General features: G+C 38.0%; 3 protein-coding genes and 1 pseudogene across 3 annotated transcripts; all 4 read right to left on the bottom strand.

Moving 5' to 3' along the window:
• Positions 1 to 5,505: 5,505 nt before the first annotated feature.
• LOC138317205 (uncharacterized) lies at positions 5,506 to 8,634 on the bottom strand. The gene is given in 3 exon segments (XM_069258758.1): positions 5,506 to 6,276; positions 6,278 to 6,988; positions 7,221 to 8,634. Coding segments are annotated over 3 exon segments (2,601 nt in total). The 5' UTR covers positions 8,592 to 8,634; the 3' UTR covers positions 5,506 to 5,757.
• Positions 8,635 to 9,370: 736 nt separating this feature from the next.
• On the bottom strand, positions 9,371 to 10,305 carry LOC138317204 (uncharacterized; annotated as a pseudogene).
• Positions 10,306 to 10,497: 192 nt separating this feature from the next.
• On the bottom strand, positions 10,498 to 12,560 carry LOC138317510 (uncharacterized). Its single transcript, XM_069259237.1, has 3 exons — positions 12,378 to 12,560; positions 11,819 to 12,049; positions 10,498 to 11,251 (listed from the first exon to the last, which is right to left on the bottom strand). Exons 1-3 carry the CDS (start codon positions 12,492 to 12,494, stop codon positions 10,505 to 10,507), a joined length of 1,095 nt encoding a protein of 364 aa, XP_069115338.1. The 5' UTR covers positions 12,495 to 12,560; the 3' UTR covers positions 10,498 to 10,504.
• Positions 12,561 to 17,804: 5,244 nt separating this feature from the next.
• LOC138319900 (melanocyte-stimulating hormone receptor-like) lies at positions 17,805 to 19,512 on the bottom strand. Its single transcript, XM_069263018.1, has one exon. The coding sequence runs from the start codon at positions 19,510 to 19,512 to the stop codon at positions 18,088 to 18,090; it is 1,425 nt and encodes a 474-aa protein (XP_069119119.1). The 3' UTR covers positions 17,805 to 18,087.
• Between the last annotated feature and the right edge of the window lie 3,421 nt (positions 19,513 to 22,933).

The raw sequence follows: 22,933 nt of genomic DNA, 5'->3' as shown, positions 1-22,933 counted from the left end.
CTGGCAAAATTCCCGAGTCTTGGAAGGAATCTACTATTATACCCCTTCCGAAGGCCGGGAAAGATGGTACTGATGCCAATAACTATCGTCCTATCTCATTGACGAGTTGTATTTGTAAAACTCTAGAACGTATGATAAATACTAGATTAGTTTGGTTCCTGGAGTCCTTTGCAAAGCGGCTTTATAAACCGCAGGGGAACGGTAGACTAGAAACATTTATACGAGAAGCATTTGCCAAGAAAGAACATCTTGTGGCCGTATTCTTTGACCTTGCAAGGCATACGACACAACTTCGCAATATGGAATTATGAACGATCTCCATGATATCGGTATACGTGGTAATTTGCCAAAGTTTATTTCAAATTTCATATCTGACAGGCATTTCAAAGTTCGAACGGGTTCAACTTTCAGAAACTGAAACACAGGAGATGGGCGTCCCCCAGGGTCGTATCCTGTCCGTCACACTTTTTGGATTAAAAATTAACAGCATAACTAAATGTCTTGGCCAATCTACGGAAGGGTCTCTATTTGTGGATGATTTTTTGATCTGTAACAGATAAAAAAAACATGCACGCTATAGAACGACAACTACAACAATGTTAAGGCAAATTACAAAATTGGGCTGACGAAAATGGCTTTAGATTTTCAAGATCAAAAAATGTCTGCATGCATTTCTGTCAAAAACGAAAACCACACAATGATCCAGACCTCACACTAAATGGAATTAAAATTCCAGTAGTTGAACAAACTAAATTTCTTGGATTAATATTTGATTCGAAGCTGTCCTTTGTTCCACACATAAAACACCTTAAGGGTAAGTGCTCGAAGGCGCTGAACATTCTAAGTGTTCTGTCCCATTCTGATTGGGGTGCAGACCGTGAAATGCTTCTGCGTATCTACCGGGCACTTATTAGATTAAAACTTGACTACGGCTCGATTGTCTATGGATCGGATCGCAGCTCCTATCTACAGATGCTTGACCCTATCCAGAATCAGGGACTGCGTCTGGCACTTGGAGCTTTTCGAACAACACATGTGAAGAGTCTCCATGTGGAAGCTAATGAGCCATCTGTAGACGATCGACGAAAGAAATTATCCTTACAGTATGCTGCTCAACTGAAATCCCAATCCCAAAAACCCCGCATTCGATCTTGTATTTAATCCACAACACCAAGACATATTCAGACAAAATCAAAAGCTCATACCGATATTTGGCATCAGAATTTCAAAGTTTTTGCAGGAACTAAATATAAATTTCGACACCATTGACGAGTACACCATATCGGATGTTCCACCATGGCTCATTCAAACACCGGATATCAATTTATCTTTGCATGAGAGGGCAAAGTCCAGTGCATTACCCGAAGAACATAAATCCTCCTTTCGGGAGTACATCAGAGCTTTCCCTGATCATGTTAAGATCTACACTGACGGCTCAAAAGATGGTGATAAAGTTGCGGCAGCATGCTGTACATCTAATCAATGTTCCTCTATCCGACTTCCAGATGTTGCCTCCATTTTCTCTGCGGAATCTTGTGCTATCGGTCTGGCTCTTGACCACATCGAAGAACACCTGATAAAGCAGCTAAGACTGCTCTTCGCCTAGTACCAACAGATTTGAAACTACCTTACACCGACATCAAACCTTACATCCAGTCAATCATTAAACACCATTGGCAACACAGGTGGTCTATCGAAACAAACAATAAACTGTTTAAAATACTACCTACACTTAATCCTAATCTGTCCAGTCGGAGAGACCGCAGAGAGGAAGTTGTTCTCTCGGCTCCGAATTGGACATACATATTTTACACATTCCTATTTATTGAGAGGGGAGTATCCTCCTACATGTCATGCATGTGATTCTCCTCTCACAGTAGAGCATGTTTTATTGCATTGTATTGATTTTAAACACATACGAGATAAGTACTATGATGCCTTCGACATGTACACTTTGTTTCATGCCGTGAGACATAATCGTATTTTCAATTATTTCAAAGAGATCGGCATTTTTAACAAAATTTGAACGTTTTCTCATCTCATTTCAAAATCCGTGCCAAAACCTACAAAGTTTCGTCTCTCAAATGATTCATTTATCAATAGATCTGGTAGAAATTCCGCTCTGAGGCGGTACTTGGCTTCGCCAACCATCTCAAACTATAACAATTTTTAAAATTTGGAGAGCAAAAGCTCGAAGGTCTATCAAATCCGACAAGAAAAGTACTTGGAAAGAGTACGTCTCAAAAATTAATTCCAATACATCTTCGAAGAAAGTTTGGGAAATGATTGGAAAAATCAGTGGGAAAAGAAAAGCAACACCATCCTCCCACCTCATTAACAACAATAAAATATTTTCTTCAAAATCCGAAATAGCTGACGCCTTTGCCAAAAATTTTGCTAAAAATTCATCCATCAAAAATCATTCCAAAAAATTTCAAAAATTTAAAAAAGGAAAAGGAAAAGAGACGTCTTAATTTTAAATCCTCCAATAGTGAAAGTTACAATAGGCCTTTCGAGATACCAGAATTGCTCGAGTCCCTTGAGAAATCAAAGGACTCGGCAGCTGGACCAGACGAAATTCCATATATGTTTTTAAAAACAATTACCAGACTCTTCACTAAAATGTCTTTTAACTATATTTAATCAAGTTTACTCTTCTGGCAAAATTCCTGAGTCTTGGAAGGAATCTACTATTATACCCCTTCCGAAGCCCGGGAAAGATGCTACTGATGCCAATAACTATCGTCCTATTTCATTGACGAGTTGTATTTGTAAAACTCTAGAACGTATGATAAATACCAGATTAGTTTGGTTCCTGGAATCAAACAATATTTTAAGTCCTTTGCAAAGCGGCTTTAGAAACCGCAGGGGAACGGTAGACCACTTAGTTAGACTAGAAACATTTATACGAGAAGCATTTGCCAAGAAAGAACATCTTGTGGCCGTATTCTTTGACCTTGAAAAGGCATACGACACAACTTGGCAATATGGAATCATGAACGATCTCCATGATATCGGTATACGTGGTAATTTGCCAAAGTTTATATCAAATTTTATATCTGACAGGCATTTCAAAGTTCGAACGGGTTCAACTTATTCAGAAACAGAAACACAGGAGATGGGCGTCCCTCAGGGTGGTATCTTGTCCGTCACACTTTTTGGACTAAAAATTAACAGCATAACCAAATGTCTTGGCCAATCTACGGAAGGGTCTCTATTTGTGGATGATTTCTTGATCTGTTACAGATCAAAAAACATGCACACTATAGAACGACAACTACAACAATGTTTAGGCAAATTACAAAATTGGGCTGACGAAAATGGCTTCAGATTTTCAAGATCAAAAACTGTCTGTATGCACTTCTGTCAAAAACGAAAACCACACAATGATCCTGACCTCACACTCAATGGAATTAAAATTCCAGTAGTTGAACAAACTAAATTTCTTGGACTAATATTTGATTCGAAACTGTCCTTTGTTCCACATATCAAACATCTGAAGGATAAGTGCTCGAAGGCGCTGAACATTCTACGAGTTCTTTCCCATTCTGATTGGGGTGCAGACCGTGAAATGCTTCTACGTATCTATCGGGCACTTATTAGATCAAAACTTGACTACGGCTCTATTGTCTATGGATCGGCTCGCAGCTCCTATCTACAGATGCTTGACCCTATACAGAATCAGGGACTGCGTCTGGCACTTGGAGCTTTTCGAACAACACCTGTGAAGAGTCTCCATGTGGAAGCTAATGAGCCATCTCTAGACGATCGACGAAAGAAATTATCCTTACAGTATGCTGCTCAACTGAAATCCAACCCCAAAAATCCTGCATTTAACCTTGTATTCAATCCACAACACCAAGAAATATTTACACAAAATCAAAAGCTCATACCAACATTTGGCATCAGAATTTCAAAATTTTTGCTGGAACTTAATATAACTTTCGACACCATTGACGAGTACACCGTATCGGATGTACCACCATGGCTCATTCAAACACCTGATATCAATTTATCTCTACATGAGAGGGCAAAATCCAGTGCATTACCCGAAGAACACAAATCCTCCTTTCGGGAGTGCATTAGGGCTTTCCCTGACCATGTTCAGATCTACACTGACGGATCAAAAGATGGTGATAATGTTGCGGCAGCATGCTGTACATCTAATCACTGCTCCTCTATCCGACTCCCGGATATTGCCTCCATTTTCTCTGCGGAAGCATGTGCTATCGGTCTGGCGCTTGACCATATCGAAGAACACCGCATTGAAAAGGCAATCATCTGTTCAGACTCTCTTTCGGTTCTTCAGGCTTTGAAATCAAGAAGCCCTAGAAATACTCTAATCCAAAATCTTTTAATCCGAACATTTCGATTATCTTCTAAAACTCAAATTACTTATCTCTGGATTCCCAGTCATGTGGGTATAAAGGGGAATGAACAGGCTGATGAAGCAGCTAAGACTGCTCTTCGCCTAGCACAAACAGATTTGAAACTACCATACACCGACATCAAACCTTCAATTCAGTCAGCCATCAAACACCATTGGCAACAAAGGTGGTCTACCGAAACAAACAATAAACTGTTTAAAATTCAACCTACACTTAATCCTAAACTGTCCAGTCGGAGAGACCGCAGAGAGGAAGTTGTACTCTCTCGGCTCCGAACTGGACACACATATTTTACACATTCCTATCTATTGAGAGGGGAGGATCCTCCTACATGCCATGCATGTGATTCTCCTCTCACAGTGGAGCATATTTTATTGCATTGTATTGATTTTAAACACATACGAGATAAATACTACGATGTCTCCGACATGTACACTTTGTTTCATGCCGTGAGACATAATCGTATTTTTAATTATCTCAAAGAGATCGGTATTTTAAGCAAAATATGAACGTTTTCTCATCATACATCGTATCAACTCAACATTTCATCGTTTCATCAACATTGTGCATGAGTTTTCTCATGTGTTTTAGCCAAATTTATTTTATCCCATGCAAACCTTCTTTTTTTATCAAATTAACGTTTACAATCTGTGTTTTAGTCCTTACTTGCTTTTTCTTACCCTGAACTTTTATCCTGATATTAATGCATGACTTGTAGTTTGGCCCTAAATGACCTTAGTTGTCGATGGGCCGTAAAACTCAAACAAACAAACAAACAAACATCTTAGCATAATAATATGTATAGCATATCAAACGCAACACTCATCGTTTCGTCAACATTGTGCATGAGTTTTCTCGTGTGTTTTATAGCCAAAAATATTTTATCCTATGTAAAGACTAGTCTGTGTATAATGGCACTTGTAATATTAACACACCCTCACTGAGCATCACATCCTACACTCAGTTCCTTGATTAATTAAGTTTTGGGAAGATTCATTATGACTACTCAAGTGCCCTAACATCAAGCAACAACCAATATTTAACGTATACTATGTCAAAACAACCTTCCCAACACCCAATAATCATTATACTCATAAAAAATAACAAAAACATACAAATATCAATCGAAAATTTAATCAAACTCAGCATCAATCAATACAAACATACAAATCAAGCATCATTATAGTCTATCAGTCTGCGTCCCAGAGTTATTCATATATAAAACTACCTACACAATAATCATTTGATCAGACTCCATCTCATTCACTTTGAGCCACATATATACATCTCATACAACTACCCTTTGCTAACGTCAAACATTCTTATACAACCCATGTCCTCAACCTAACATCATACAATTATCAGAGCTTTAACTGCCCATTCCCTCATACTCTGAAAATGCGGACTGCAAAGCGCCAAACTCCGCCCCCTCTCTATACTGCCTTTTAATTTCTTGTGAAGGATGGACACTCTCTGCCAGTTTTGTAGCCACATGCCCAGATTCAATCAATGTTGGCAACCGGCTGTAATACTTAGCAGCCTCTTCCCCAAACCATCCTACATGGCCCATGATTTGCCCAACACTATCTACCGCACCAGAAAGAGCCAAAGTTACTGCACACCCTGCCCTAAAGCTGTGAGGTGTCTCTCCCTCATAGAGGCCCAAAGTTGTCAAATACAGTCGAAGCCTTTGATAAACCACAGAATATGATACCGCTTGTTCTAGCACCAGCCCACCATCTGACACTACCCTAAACAAATAGCCATTGATCAAGTCAACACCCATCTTCCTCGCACCTTGTACATAGGCATTCAGACCTTTAACTGGACACATCAAATCATCTGGACAAACCTTGACAACAAACTTATTAGACTTTCCTCGAAACCCCCCTCATAGTTTTCCCAAATGTATGATTGAACACCAAACCTGTCCCGTCCTGAAGAATTTTAACTTCCTGCGTTACAACCAAAGCCAAATCTCCTGCTCTATCACCTGCAAAGAATTGCAGTTTCAGCCAGGCCTGGTCTCTTAACAAAACAAACCGTTCCTTTCTTACCAGATCTGGGCGAGAAAATTGATTTTCTATATATTGTGAGATCATTCTCAATTTATCCAAGAAAATTGGAGTCGCCTGCTTTGGAATAACCCTAGCCCTAGCCTGCTCCTCCTTAACTTGTTTTACATAATTTCGGACACATAGAGAAACTGCAGGGTTGCCGTCCGTCCGACCTATATCCCATACTCTCCCACGTCCATACATTTCAAACAGGTCTACCAAATGATGAACAATCACCTCAACTGTCCCACTAGCCAACCTAGACGGACAAGAACAATTCCTCTTTCCTTTCATACCCAAGAACTCGCACTTCAATCCATGAACTACTGTTTTCCCGCCACCATCCTTCCAAACAAGAAATTTCAAAATGTCCCCAGGTACACAGGTCAGTATCCCTGGTTTCCCAGGGAGCATAGCGAGAAAGCACATCAAGGACTTCACTAAACTTTCCTTCCTTCTCTGCCTATTTGTCCCTTGCATCTTCCTCTCGAGTTCAACTAGTCTCTCCTCAATCCCAACAAAATCCACTTTAGATAACATTTCCTACAACATACGAGACAGGAATAGCACTAGATCAGTCTTTGTTAAACAGTATCAATAAGTAAATCCAATTCAGCTACATAAACTAAATCTAAATCCAGAAATAACTATTTAAACTCTAGAAATAACATTAAGTATATTAATGTCACATACATGTACACACCCCTGTCCCATATGCGAGTCAAACATAAATAAATGTATTACCAAAATGCTATAACATCCCTGTTCAGAACACCAATCTATGTGCACTCAAGGCCCACTTCAATCCTCTATCATCCACAACAAATCCTTTCCTCGTAGGAATCTTGATCACCCCTGCCTCAGACTTCTCCCCTAGATGAAAACTTGAGACTGAGTATCTACATAGCTTTGGCCACCACACCTGACATGGGTACATCTCTGGCACAATAATTGTGCATCCTCGAATATTCTGTTCCTCCAAAAACGATAAGACAGGAAGTATCAAACCAAAAGGAGGGAAAACATATGGGTTTTCTTCCTTAGCCACCTCTTGTGCAAAGATGTTCACTCCAGAAGACTGGGGGGTAGGATATGGTGTAAAATGCCTCAATGGAAGACCGTCCCTCGACTTTTGTGCATTCGAGTCCAACGCCATCAGGTCAACTGTATGAGGACCGTATATAGAGTCCACATTCTGCCAAGAAACCTCTGTTAATGCGGAATCTGCAAATGAACAGACCCTAGATGGCTTATCTGCCTCATTCTCGGCAGATGAAACATATTGCATTCTCAGATCTATGTTATGTCTAAACACCCAAAGAAATATATCCTTTGTAATCTGGGTTAAATTCCTGTCTCTTCCTCCCTGATTCTCCCACACACCTAAGACTGCCATATTATCCACCAACAAGTCCACTCTCCTATTTTCTAACCTGTTCCCGAGTGCTTGCAACACCTTCAAGACAGCCTCTGCCTCCTTCAAGTGTATTGTCCTCTTGTCCTCAGTCCCCCAGTAATCACCCATAACCTCTGTCTCACCATCAACCAAAACCACAGCCCCATACCTGTACATAGACGCATCTGTGGACATTTTGACCTGTGAGTGACCTTCCAACCTCCATCGTGAACAACCTTCCCAATCATCAAGAAATCTCCAGTGCAGCAGTTCCTGTCTTAACCACTCATTCACCAACATCCTTTTACTATTTCTCATACATTGAGAAATACACTTGTTAACTTCCCTACAAAACAATCTACAACCTGGTACTGCCAGCCCCATTGACACACATTTCCCTGCAAAACGTTGCAATGTCTTGACATCAACCTCAGAACAACTCAAAATAGCCTCCCTAAGATCAGAAAATTTCTGCTTCTTGTCACTCGGTAACCTATAAGCTTGCTCAACGCAGTCAACAATAAAGCCAAGAAACCTCACCAATTTCCTGGGAATCAGCGAACACTTACTTAATGCGAGGGTATAACCCAACCTTGTCAACAACTCCAATAAAACATATATCACCTTTTGTGCCGCTACATAGGTATCACTATCACTAAAACCTGACTGTGCATTAGCTGCCCCAAGGCGATCATCAATATACTGAGTTGTCACTATTGATTTGCCCCTTAAATAGGAGGTAACCGCCATAACCAATGGTCTGGTATATATAGGGTGATGCTCTCCAACCAAATGGAATGAGGGGCGGGGCCACCAGGGGAAATTCCTAAATCCTAACACCAAATACCAGAATGTCCCCCTACACAGTTTGCATGGATTTTATGTGAATATACCATAAAGTTACAAAGCTCAAAATCCTTGCAGGACCGTGTATAGGTAAATATTTGGCTCTAATGGTCACACAGCTTATACACTGTTATAATGGGTCCATCATAAAGATCTGCTCCTTCCCATTTGCCTTAGCGAGGTTTTGCTCCCCCACTATATGTTGAAAACTTTAAGCGTCAAACTTCCACAACAGTAACAGGAGTAAGCCTTGATCAAATGATAATATGTCCTTCTGCAAATGAACTGACCCCATTGTGTAACCTTATCCTTGCCTCATAACACCTTGGGGGAAGGAAACAGAATTCTCATATAAAGTTTGCTCTGACCCCCCGGGGGCATACATACCCCAAACAGAAAATGACTGTGCCAAATCCCTAGCACCTACCCGTTGTCCTGGCCTTTCTCATGGATTGCCCAAAATACAGAATGGAGCCAGGGCCCTTCCTTCTTCTACATCTCCTGTTCCTCCTTCCCTTCAAGACAGCCTCTGCTTCCTTCAAGAGTACGTCCTCAATAGGGGAAATAATAAATCCAATACATCTTCGAAGACTGTTCTGGGAAATGATGGACCAAAAAATCAGTGGGAAAAGAAAAGCAACACCATCCTCCCACCTCAAAAACAACAATGTAAAATTTTTTCTTCAAAATGACATAGCTGACGCCTTTGCCATCGTGGAAAATTTTGCCCAATCATCATCAAAAATAAATCCATGCAAATTCCTACTTTTCAAAAATTTCCTGTAAAGGAAAAGAATTGTTGTATAAGTCATGACATAGCCTCCAAACTGGATTCCGAAGTAGGTTTGGAGATTCCTCAGATAAGCAAACATGGTCATAACCAGACTTCTCATCACACGTAATGAGATAGGAATCTTTACCTATAAGTCTGTGAATGTCCCTCAAAGTCTCTAAGTGAAAAGGATTATCCTTTTTCCACAAGTTTACGAACCTATCATCATGACACAAGCGAGGTTTCGTAGGCTCAACCGTAAGTGGCATTATTACCCTCGGTAATCTACACTGACCTACTCTCCCCAAAACACGTATAGCACCAGACGCTATTTTCTCACATAAAGCCTCACAAATAAAACCAACATAATCTTTACAAATAGGGGCATTCTGAAAGTACCTTCTTGGAGGGTAGTCGGAGTCGTATTCCTTGCCTTTAAAGCTTCCCTTAAAATGTTGAAAGAACTTGACAACATCAACCCCATTATATAGCCAGGTTCTCACATCACCACCCCCATCAGGCATGTGATCTAAAACACACTGCCATTTCTCTATATTCTCATGAAGCTGACCTGACACAAACACATCTGGATTTCTCAATGGTAACTCTTTAAATATCCCCCTCCTTAAAATCAGTACCGTCTATAACTGCTCTGCAGCGAGATGAGGGGCTGTATGTGAGCACGGGAACCCCACTCCCAAGCGTAATCCATGATGGATGAACTCTCCACCTCCCTCTCCCAATCCGGTATTGACAAAAGCTCAAAGTCCTGGATACCATCTGCATCCTGTAAACAAAAGTAAATTTTCTACTCCTAGCCATGAATATTCGAAATAAACAGATCATCCACCATAGTTACACATGAAAGTAGAATTCCCCCGCCCACAACCCGCGCGAGTAAAATACCCACTAGGGCTTCAGTGTCCCTTGGGAAATGGGAAAAGGAATACATTTACCTTACAACTAAAAAACAAAACAGCTGCTATTAATTAAACTCTGAACTGTTAAATTTTACACTATCCTTCATCACTGGTTAGTTCCATTCCTACTTCTTACGTGCAAGCTTCATTTTATCACAATCCCTAACATGATGTCCTGTAGCATCACAAAACAAACATGTACCTTTAGGGCGCCAATTCCTGGCTTCACCCCTGTAAGGTCGAGAATATCCGCCAGAGTTATAACCACCCCTAAATGTAGAATTTGCTGGCATATTCTGAAAACCTGGAGTAAAAAAGGGGAATGTGCTTTGTGTCGGAAACTGAATATTTCCCATAGGCATGTGTGCAAACGGAACCGTAGGAGGGTATAAATTACTCAGTGGGGACAGTCCCGTTTGATCAGAGCATTCTTTCCCCTTACTTTCCTTCTTCAAATCATCACTCTTTTCCTCCTTCTCTCTCATACATCTAGAAATTGCCCTCGTAATTATATCTGCTGACTTGCCCCCAAGCACATTCAAACACAAACTTGGAATATTCAATTTCTGTCTATGACAATAAGCTTGTCTAAAGAATTCCTCAAACAACTCAACCTCATTATGATTTGTTCGTCTAGCAGTCTTAGCAAGATCATCAAGATTTAACAGAATCAACGAATCGATCGGATCCTGCTGAAGGGCGAGTGTCCTCACCCTTTCCTTCAGTGTCTTCACTGGGTCATCCTCCTTAGTCGCCTTCTCAAGCTCCACCAACCTCCTTTCTAGCTCTGATTTTGCCTTCTTAGCAGCAGTGGGACCTTGATCATGAGAAATGGTCAGCTCCTCAGTCAGTTCACATGGACCACCAGATTCCTAACGAAACACATATACCAGAACCACCCCACATGTTTCAATAGCATATATATGTAAATATACCATACGAAGTTACAAAGCTATTTAAGATTTAGCAAGACCTGTGTAGGTGAAATATTGAGCTCTACATGGTCACACAGCTTATACACTGTTATAAACAGTCCATCATAAAGATCTGCTCGACCTTCCCATTTAGGCCTAGCGAGGTTGGCTCCCCACTATATGTTGTTAAGCATCATGTTAAGCATCACTTCCACAACAGTAACAGGACTAGCTTATTATTGTGAGATTACATGTATATAATCTATATATATATATTAATATATATCAACGTTCCAGTGCACAGCAACAAATCAAGTCAAGGTCACCATCAAAGTACCTTATATTTAAGTATTATTCACTAGTGAAATTATCAAACCAATAACCCTAAGCCTTGATCAATTATGATAATATGTCCTTCCCTACCCTGATTAGTTATATGTATTGTGTCAACCTTATCCTAATGCCAGGATAGATCTGAAACAGTCTGATAGACTGACCAAGAAATAGCCAATACAACATGCATACCCGAACAGCTGAGGATGACTGTGCCGAATCCCTCAGCACCTGACCCGTAGGCTGGCCTTTCTCATTTGCCAGCAAAATACAGAAATGGAGGAGGGCCCTTGCTGCTTCTACATCATCTTCCTCCTTCCCGGCCATCTGTAGGAGTTCTGATAATGGCTCTCCAGTAAGATCCATGATATATTTAGTCACATCTCTCAAACTGAGTTCCTCTGTTTTCCTGACTGCAACAATCTACAAAAATTTACTTTATTTAGTCCAAACTAGAGACGAATACAAAGTTCTACAGATATAACAATTGAATATCCATATACCGGTACATGTATACAGCACGGTACACCAACCTAACACAACGAGATTGAAATTACCATAATTTAAATATGTAGAAGCTAAAATATCGAACCAAAATCCTAATCAAACAATTAAACGTTTCTACATATAGCCCCGCCTATTAGGATTTCAAATCTTCAAACATACAAAAGACACCTTTCAATGGCTTCCCTGCCTTCATTTGGTAGATAAAAATCACTAGAAAGCCTGACCATGTGCAAGTATTCCATACCCTTGCAAACTCCTTTATTGCACCCACTGCCTGGTCATCTTTCAGTCTCCTTATTGCTGGCATCAAAGACAGAGTCTTCAAAGAATGTCTCTTTTTCAAGGTAGTCGGCAGCACCATCTGTCATCACAAATACAATGTTAGTGAATTACAAGATCATAACTCCGTAATGGCACCCCAAGCGCAATCATGATCAGGGCTCTTCAACACCATTGTTTCACACTTGTACATATTACAGTTAAAAGTAAAATGTACTTTCAAATTTCTACAATACATGTACTTTAAATGTATTGAAATAATTTTCCATGTAGTCTATAAATAGCTGCGCTCTACTAAGGCAATGTCCAATTCATATTAAGTATTAACACATATTAAAACACATTTTCCCTTTAAATATATAGCGAATCACTGATACCCCCATTCAACCAGGAAATGACAAGCAATATTGATTATATATAGCTAAAAACATTAATTTAATTATCGGTGTTTTGTGCTGTCGATTCGAGTGTAGCTATTTCCGGTGTACCGATGATAGACGGTGTATACAGACAATCTATACATGACTCCCCAATCTAATTTACATTTATAATCTCTGTTGATGTAAATCAAATTGGACTTACTATCTAAGACTTTCATAAATATAATATTTTTGCTTTCTCTATTTTGAAATATTTTCTTTTTTATAGGAATTTAAATAAAAAAGAATGTCAAACAAATCATATGTGGTTTTCATTTGAATATTAAATTGAAATAATTGATATCAAAGGCGGTCACAAGACATCTGACTGCTGATAGATACACTTAAGCTTTCAATTGAGCTTCATATTCAATGACACACAGTGTCTGTTTTCTAGGATGTTTTAATAATGAATTAGTCATATATCTATCACTGGAAAATTATTATTTTTCACTTTAATAATTAATTGTAAAAGCAGAATTAATCATATTATAATGTCATATAATCAAAATAACTTCAAACTAAAAATTTTTTTTTTTTTTATTTTTCGTGGCAGTAATGCAAAAATTATTTCATTTACATCTATATAGTGAAGTGAAACAAGTGCATACGGTCAGACCATAATGTAAAATTGTGGTCTACCAATTCATTTTAGGTCACCTGAGACGAAGTCTCAATTGACCTATTCTAATCGCCTTTTGTCCGTCGGCGTGCGTCGTCCGTCATATGTCCGTAAACAATTTACATTTTCGACTTCTTCTCCAAAACTGCTGAAGCAATTTCAATGAAATTTTGCACAAACCTTCTAAGGCATAAGGCCAATCAAAATTGTCAATTATATGGTACCCATCCCCCAGGGGGCTGTGGGAGGGGTCAAAAGGGGTAAAATTGAGTAAAATTTCAAAAATCTTCTTCTCTACTCACAGATGTGGTGGAATCAAATACTCTTGATAGATAGAAAGGTCTTAAGGTCCTTTACAAAAATTGTGAATTATATGACCCTGGGGTCTCTAGTTTCCCCCTGGGGAGGAGGTTAAGTTTACTATAGTTTATATTGGGAAAACACATTTTTGAGCATTATTTGGTCATTTGTAATAGGAAATGAGTCAAATGTTGTCAGAATTATCAGTATGAGATGGCCATTTAATCCTATTAACAAATTTTCTATGACTGACCCCCAGGGGCCTTAGGGGCGGGGTCAAAAGGGGTCAAATAGGCTAAAACTTCAAAAATCTTCTGGAAATGGTAGAATCAAATACTTTTCATAGATAGAAATGTCTTAAGGTCCTTTACAAAAATTGTTAATTATATGACCCTGGGGTCTCTAGTTTCCCCCTGGGGAGGAGGTTAAGTTTACTATAGTTTATATTGGGAAAACACATTTTTGAGCATTATTTGGTCATTTGTAATAGGAAATGAGTCAAATGTTGTCAGAATTGGTTAGAATTATTAGCCTGAGATAGCATTTTAACATCATATCCATATTGGTCCAGCCCGACCCCCTGGGGGCAGAGGGGCGGGGCCAAAAAAGGTTAAATAGGCTAAAACTTCAAAAATATTCTTCTAAAATTCTGGAAATGGTAGAATCAAATACACTTTATAGATGAAAAGGTCTTAAAGTGTGTTTTATAAAATTTGTAAATTATATGACCCTGGGGTCTCACGTTTCCCTTTGGGGAGGAGCCAAGTTTACTATAGTTTATATAGGAAAAACACATTAATGAGCATTTTTTGCTCAATTTTCATTGGAAATGAGTCCAACTTGGTAAGAAGTATTAACCTGAGATAGCATTTTAACATCGCATCCATATTGGTCCAAGCCGACCCCCTGGGGGCAGAGGGCCGGGGCAAAAAAAAAGGTTAAAATAGGCTAAAACTTCAAAAATATTCTTCTAAAATTCTGGAAATGGTAGAATCAAATACACTTTATAGATGAAAAGGTCTGAAAGTGTGTTTTTTAAAAATTTGTAAATTATATGACCCTGAGGTCTCGCCGTTTCCCTTTGGGGAGGAGCCAAGTTTACTATAGTTTATATAGGAAAAACACATTAATGAGCATTTTTTGCTCAATTTTCATTGGAAATGAGTTCAACTTGGTAAGAAGTATTAACCCGAGATAGCATTTTAACATCGCATCCATATTGGTCTAGGCCGACCCCCTGGGGGCAGAGGGCCGGGGCAAAAAAAAGTTAAATAGGCTAAAACTTCAAAAATATTCTTCTAAAATTCTGGAAATGGTAGAATCAAATACACTTTATAGATGAAAAGGTCTTAAAGTGTGTTTTATAAAATTTGTAAATTATATGACCCTGGGGTCTCACGTTTCCCCTTGGGGAGGGGCCAAGTTTACTATAGTTTATATAGGAAAAACACATTAATGAGCATATTTTGCTCAATTTTCATTGGAAATGAGTCCAACTTGGTAAGAATTATTAACCTGAGATAGCATTTTAATATCATATCCATATTGGTCCTTGCCGATCCCTTGGGAGCAGAGGGGCGGGGCAAAAAGAGGGTCAAATATGCTAAAACTTAAAAAATCTTAAAATCTTAAAATTCTGGAAATAGTAGAATAAATATTTATAGATAGAAAGGTCTTAAGGTGTTTTATAAAAATTGTGAATTATATGACCTTAGGGTCTCACGTTATCCCCTGGGGAGGGGTCAAGTTTACTTTAGTTTATATAGGAAAAACATATTTATCGGTCCTCGATGACCCCCTGGGGGACCAGAGGGGCAGGACCAAACAGGGTCAAAATGATTAAGATTTCAAAAAATACTTCTAAGTTCACAGGTTTGATGGAAGCAAATACTCTTTATAGTCTAAAAAGTCAAATTTATAAATCACTGACTTACTTTAAGGTCCAGCATATAGTGTTTATATGTCTTTAATTTGTTTCATTATATATTCTAACTCAGGTGACCGTTAAGGCCCATGGGCCTCTTCTTTTTTTTGACATAATTAAGCTGTGTTTTGTACGGTTTGAGTCTAAGGAATTGCATCCAGTAACCTTTCAATTCTGTAATTTAAATGTCGTTGACCTATGAAATGCCAATTTAATTGCCGTTGACCTATACTGTATCTGAGCTATATGTATATACTGTTCTTGCCGTTATAATACAACAAATTCTGTTATATAAACTGATATGAATAAATGATATATATTTTCGGGTATAATTTTTCATCTCTTGGTTCCAATAAACATAAAAAACAATCACATTTATGTAGCCTAATGTTCAAAGTGAAATGATTTTGTTGTTTGCATCTCGCTAGCCTAACAAAGACGTAATTTCGGAGGTCTCACTTATAAAGACTTTACTCTGTGTTTATTTCTGATAATGCATGCTTCTAAGATTAATACCACAATATATTTTTCATAAATCAGACTGAATTTCATCATTACGTTTAAAGCGGACACAGTGTTAAATTATCACATTTTGAAATAAGATACCCAAATAAAAGATCTTATTCCCTAATGATGGTTTGAAAAGTATACATAAAATTTTTATTGTATTTTGATATTTTCAACATTTCAAAATAACTTGAAATAAATGTGGCTTATGATTTAGTGTAAAATACAGGTTACATCGAGTACAGATTGTAAATACTGAGCATTAAACGTCTTTCATACACATTCATAGACAATATGAATACCAACTGGAGGGAGGCAATTTTAGCTCTAGCTTCATGGAGATTGCTTATGATACGAGAAACCCTTTCAATCAATTTCTATTAAATATGCAGGAATGAAAGAAACAATCTGTATATGCACAAAGAGATTAGATAATTAGGATACTATCCGATTGATATCGGAGTAAATTAAAGGGATTTGAAGAATATGATAAATACCAGGTACACAAATATGTAATAACAAAATCTTAGAGCGACAAATGACATTTTGTTGTCATTTGCTCAAAAGAACGAGAGAAGGTGATATTATATATACCAGTGACTTAGTATTATCATCTGTAATGACCCTATTTTGTGATTTGCTACTGATACATATTTTTATGAATAATGAAATAAATTGTCATCTTATAATAGAGTGCTTCCATTTATACACCAACACTTTAAGCTTGAATTCATAGTTATAGTTGTTTGTCTGTACAGGAATAGACAAGTTCCTCTAAACTGGTTTCGCATTAGTAATCTATATTGTATTTCCAGTTCATTTCCAATTATGGTTGCCTTATAATTGTATAAAATGTCTTGGTTTTTCCTTATTTCATCTAATTTATTTTTGAAGTGTTTGTATTTTTCGCTAATATAACATCTTCAGGAAGGCTATTCCATATTCTAGCTGTTCTAATTGCGAATGTTTTGCTAATTTATAGTTAATAGTTGCTTTCCAGTACAGGAACAGACAGGTTCCTCTACACCAGTTTCGTATAAGTAATAATACGAAGTTGTTCAACTTGGAATTAAAATAATGTGTATGATATTCTGTTCACCGATATCAAATTCATTTATCTAAGGAATTGTAATGTCTTTCAAATACATTATAAGGCATGTTCTTTGTTTTGAGCAGAAGGAAACAGAAAATTGATTTTAAATAGACAATTTCTTTACCATTGCGATTTGATAACAATTTATGGCCATGCTATTGTCCATTGATAGTTATTTATATAATCAATGCAAATTAGAATTTCTGACTTTTTTGGCTTCAATCCCAGTATTTCAGTACTTTGATTACATCACACGAATGTACAAAGGGCCAGGGCTGAATATGTTTCAGATATACTGAGGTTATATGTGTTACGAGAGAATGGGGGGAGGAAGACAATGCAGAGGACAAATTAGCATTCTCTGGACGTAGGATTGAACTGTTAGGAAAAGTCGGGCAGAAAGCGGGGAAAGATCTATAACAGAATCTTGTACCATGTTCACACAACGAAAGTACGAAATATAACATGACGTTAAATGTGTATGTGATGTTATGACACATTCGACCCTCAATGACATGACATGTCGATGGACCGTTAACCTAAAACAAGCAAACAAACAATCCATTTTGTTCCTGCATTTTTAATGATAATAGTTCAGTCCTAAAATAAACTAATTCCACGTGATGAATGATATATTGTCCAGATCTACCGAGGTTTCAGGGACTATAAGTCGGCCAACAAAAGACAGGCTAATATATGTAGGACTTCTGTACAGACGCTCTAAACCAGAATAGTCAGTATACATGTTTGCAACGTGTGATTCCATGGTAACTGGTCTCTAAATCTATACATGCGTCACTTACACGGCGCTTATTGTGACGTAGTGTGCGATTTCTTATTTTGTAAATCGATAGTTTCAGAAGAAATAATATAAATTGGATCTTTTTTGGAATAGGTGTCTGGGTGCACAACAATTTCAGTATTGATATCGCTATGTTCGGTGGTGTTTATGTCTGACAGTGCGAGACGTTCCCTCCTTGTCGGAGATTCAATAGATATCACAGTTATTCGATTATCATAAGCACTGTTGCTTTTCCCCCTGTCGTAAATGTCCTCGCTTTGTACACTATTATTGATATCCTCACGTCGCGAGTTAATATCGAGGTTGATATCGCGTTGTAGTACCGTGTCATAATGTGCATCACAAAAGTCACCGTCTTGTTTGGTTTTTCCGAAGGTATTATCGATATAGGTTGTTGATACTGTGTTATTGTGCAGTCCCGTCACTATGTTATTGTGCTGTCCAGCCGCATTGCAAGTCGAACTTCCGGTGGATCTGTCTCCAACACTCTCTAGAAATGGTGCTTGGAGCAGCTTTTTCCTTCGTAAATGCTTTTGCCTCATATTTTCGTTGAAAAAGCAAAATATGTTTTTCAGCTCCAGACGACACTCTTTGAATCTCACGGAGTAAATTATAGGGTTAATTAAACTGTTCGTGACAAATATGACCTGGGTTATGTTTCTCAGAGTGCGCGTATGTAAAATGGTTTCCGGGTATATGAAATTATATATCTTGAGGACGCTGATAGGTCCGTAACAAATGAGGTATGCTAGGATAACAACCCCAATGACGAGAGTGGACTGGAACATGGACAGTGTGTATTCCTTCACACTTACACCGAGGTCTCTTGTTTTAGTCAAATGCTTCCTGATATTAATATAAACTGCGATATAGCATACGACGATCGTTATAAAGCATGCTATTATCGGAATGATAATGAATAGCGCATGCGTTTCGCGATCATAGTCTATCTGATCTTGCGAAACACAAGTGTACCGCTTTCCGTAGAATGACACGGGCGTCAAAATAAAGGAAAATATCCACACCGCGAAGCAAAAGCGTTTTGTTTTCTCCTTCGTTAAAACGGTACTGTGCCAGCGGTATATACTGGCGAATCTGTCCAGAGCGAACGCGGTGGTAGTGAATATACCAACATAGGCGTTAAATCTTGGCAGCATCAGGACTATATAGCACGGAACAATGTTTTGAGCCACATTGATGGCATACGTCACAACCATGAACAACAGATTAAAGCCAACACAGGCATCGATAGCTGTGAGACACACTGCAAACTGTCGAAGTTTCGCCTCCATACTTTTACACCGAAGTAATGAGGCGGCCGAGAAGGCGTTGATGATGATAACAATGGCTGCTAGCGGCATCAGGAACGCCGTCAAGTTCACTGCTGTTGTTGTCGAGAACTTGAATGATGATGTGTTGTTTTCGTTTTCCATTCTTTCATTCACGTAACTGAAACAGAGACAAATTGTTTTAATGTAATGGAAGTTACACCTGTTTGTATGACGTCAGAAAATATTATATTCCGGTCTGCACTACAAACACTGTTTACACTATAAATATCCTGATATACACATTCATGTCAGTTTACATGGAACTTTTGAATTGAATATTGCAAACGTACTTCTAGTTATTACGAAAAACTGTATTGATATATTAGCGCGGATATAAATTAGCGCAATGAGTTCGATACGGTAATATCCTTTTAGACAATTTAGCGTTTTACATGAATTAGCGCTTCAAAGAAAAAAACTACTGCTAAAATAAGAACGTTTAGAGTATATGCTTTATTCCGGTTTCTACAAACATCAGCGATTTATGTTATATGCCTGGCATAATGTAACCGTCATCATCTGGCATGTGTATTTGTTATGTTTGGATTGTGTAGCTATGGATGCCGATATATTTACATGCAAACATTGCATAATCTATTCATAGATATTTATTATAAATGAAATGACGTTAACTAATAGTTACTTAATCACAATAGCAGCTTAATACGCATCGCGTGTACGTGGTCGAGTATAAAAGATCTGACATCATAAAAACACAGATGGGTTTGGCATGAATTACATACGATATATTAAGTAGACACTTTGTCTTATTATGAACCTTAATCAGAGTCTATCTTAAAGTACGTGATTACAAAGGGATCAATAGTATTAATGAAATTATGTTTTACGGGTTTTTTTATTCAACATCGTAAAATAAATTCTTATGAGGCTGAGAACCTGGTGTATGATAGCTATAAGTAAAATATCGAAGAAGACTACGTACAGATGTGTCTCCTTGCAATATTTACATCCTATTAACATCCAGAGTCATTTAACAACGGCTTCCCATGCGTTGCGGTATGTGAATGTTGGTGTGTTTTTGGAAGCTGTGGTATATTCGTTTTGTGTATCCTTGTAAATGTAGAACTCTTGTCCTTTTCACAGTGCTATCTCACCGACACATATCGACAAAGACACCGAACAAACACATCATGCTACTGACAATGGTGAAGAGATTGACCTACTTTAGTCAAGTCTCTGCCAAAGAGAAATAATTTACGGGGTAATTTTCCATAGTGTGACGAAGTGGTATGTGATGTTTTGGCGTTTCCATGGCGTCGTACTCCTATGTACTAACACTATAACTATGTCCTACTACCACAAGGGGACCTAGCATCACTATGTCGCAACCTCCTAAAACATGCACACATTCACACACGCAACACATCACCCACAAGGGAGGCCGTCCTTGAATGACGTCACGAGGACGTTACGCTTGATCAAACAACCAACAAACCAATGTATCGCTATTATTACTTACCAAATATCGAATTATCAAAATGGTTATGGAACATCGAGATGCAAATAGTTTGTTTTGCTTAAAGATGCTCCATCGCCGATAAAGCATTAATTATATTCATCATTTGAACAATAATTGGTGTTTAATCGTGTATATATATGCCTAATTAACACAAAAAATAACATGAAATAATTTATTTCGCCTTTGGTACATGCGCAATCATTACTTCATTCCATATAAGATATAGTGCCATGGATTTTTTTCGGGATGCAATTAATTATTTTTTCATATTTTTAACATGAAGTAAAATAAAGAGCTCAAACTTTTCAATGGTGGTAATGGTGTAAAGTAACTTTTGAAACTAAAGAAAATTACTAAATCGTCTGCTCCTATTTTTGATAGTGAAAAAATACCATTTGTCAGCGGTGGAGCATCTTTAAGGATGCTCACTCATACTGTGTATATATGTGATGAAAACGCTTGTGTTCTGACAGGTTACGGTATATTTGTGTTGTGTCTCTTTGATATAGCGGGAGTGTTTACACCCTGTTCCATTTTTGTTTGTTTGTTTGATTAATTAACGTCCTACTAACAGCTATGGTCATGTAAGGACGGCCTCCCGTGTATGCAGTGTGTTGCGTGTATGTTGTGTGAGGTGCGTGTTTTGGGAGACTGCAGTATATTTATGTTGTGTCTTCTTGTATAGTGGAACTATTGCCCTTTTTATAGTGCTATATCACTGAAGCATGCCGCCGAAGTCTTAGGACATAATCGTGTTTTCAATTATCTCAAAGAAATCGGCAATTTTAATAAAATATGAACGTGTCCCATCTTACCATCCTATCAATTCAACATTGTATCGTTTTATCAACATTGTGCACGAGTTTTCTCATTTGTTTTAGGCAAAACTATTTGCCCTCAAATAATTTTTTTATAAAATAAAAATTTACAATCTGTGTTTTAGTTCTTACTTGGATGTATTTTATCCTGAACTTTTAGATGCAATCATTATGTATCTTCTATTTGGATCATTAAAACTAATGCATGACTTGTAGTTTGGCTGGAAATGACCTTAGTTTTGGATAGGCCGTTAAACGCAAACAAACAAAGCCTTCCTCGTTGTACTTCTGCAATACTACTGATGACGCCGAGCATCACTTGTTAGACAGCAACAATAAAACTTCTATAGGACGAACTTGTTGGTCCATTGCCTGAAGTCTGAAACCTATAGATGGGCAAAAATACCCATTAAATGGACTTTTTCGCGGTTAGGGAAGGAACTAAAAGGCTTTTTAACACGGCGAACCACATAAAAAAGATATTTGAATTCTGTTGTACTTTCTTTACTTTTGTTTAATCTATCCATCCTTTGTTGTTTTTCTAGGCACCTCATAGACACTCCATAACGCTATTCTGTATTGGCATATTACAAAGTTATCTGCCCTTGCGGGAAGATATTGATTGTGACTTTATGCGTTTGCGAGCGTAACGTCATACTTTTCTGCGAAACAAAACAATGACGTTACAATCGATATCTATCCCTAGGAAGCTTATCTGTAAAATGCAAAGATGGAATATGAATATAAGAAAAGAACAGCTTTCAGAAATCGTCTTTATTTCTAAACAGCTAAAGGTCGAGATTGGCTTACATGTGGACATGCACGTTCCTAGTGTTTCAATGTGTCTCAATATTCGTAATTAACGGCGAGTTATTGATGTATATAGCTTTGATGTTGTATAAGTAACAGTTGTTTGTTCTTTACCTATCAGGTATGTCGCTGCTGATTGGCAGGCCACGTTGTGTTGACACCAGCCACGTTTCTTTGTTGTTGGCTGCTTTCTGTCATTGATTACTATCAACAGCCTTTCGAATGCAACAATGTCTTTGGAGGTAGCGCACTAAAGGACAATGACTACCATATATATATATATATACTTCAAAGTAGTGGAATGACAATAGAAGATTTATACGATGTTGAACTACACCGTGTATGTATAATTATCACGGTAGCCTCTTCGTGGTACGGGTTTGAAATATTACCGTTATCGCCCTTCTATTCATCA

Source organism: Argopecten irradians, chromosome 3, assembly GCF_041381155.1.
Source record: "Argopecten irradians isolate NY chromosome 3, Ai_NY, whole genome shotgun sequence".
Taxonomy (NCBI): Eukaryota; Metazoa; Mollusca; class Bivalvia; order Pectinida; family Pectinidae; genus Argopecten; species Argopecten irradians.
The sequence above is the reverse complement of the archived record's forward strand: the minus strand, read 5'-3'. Positions and strand labels throughout refer to the sequence as shown.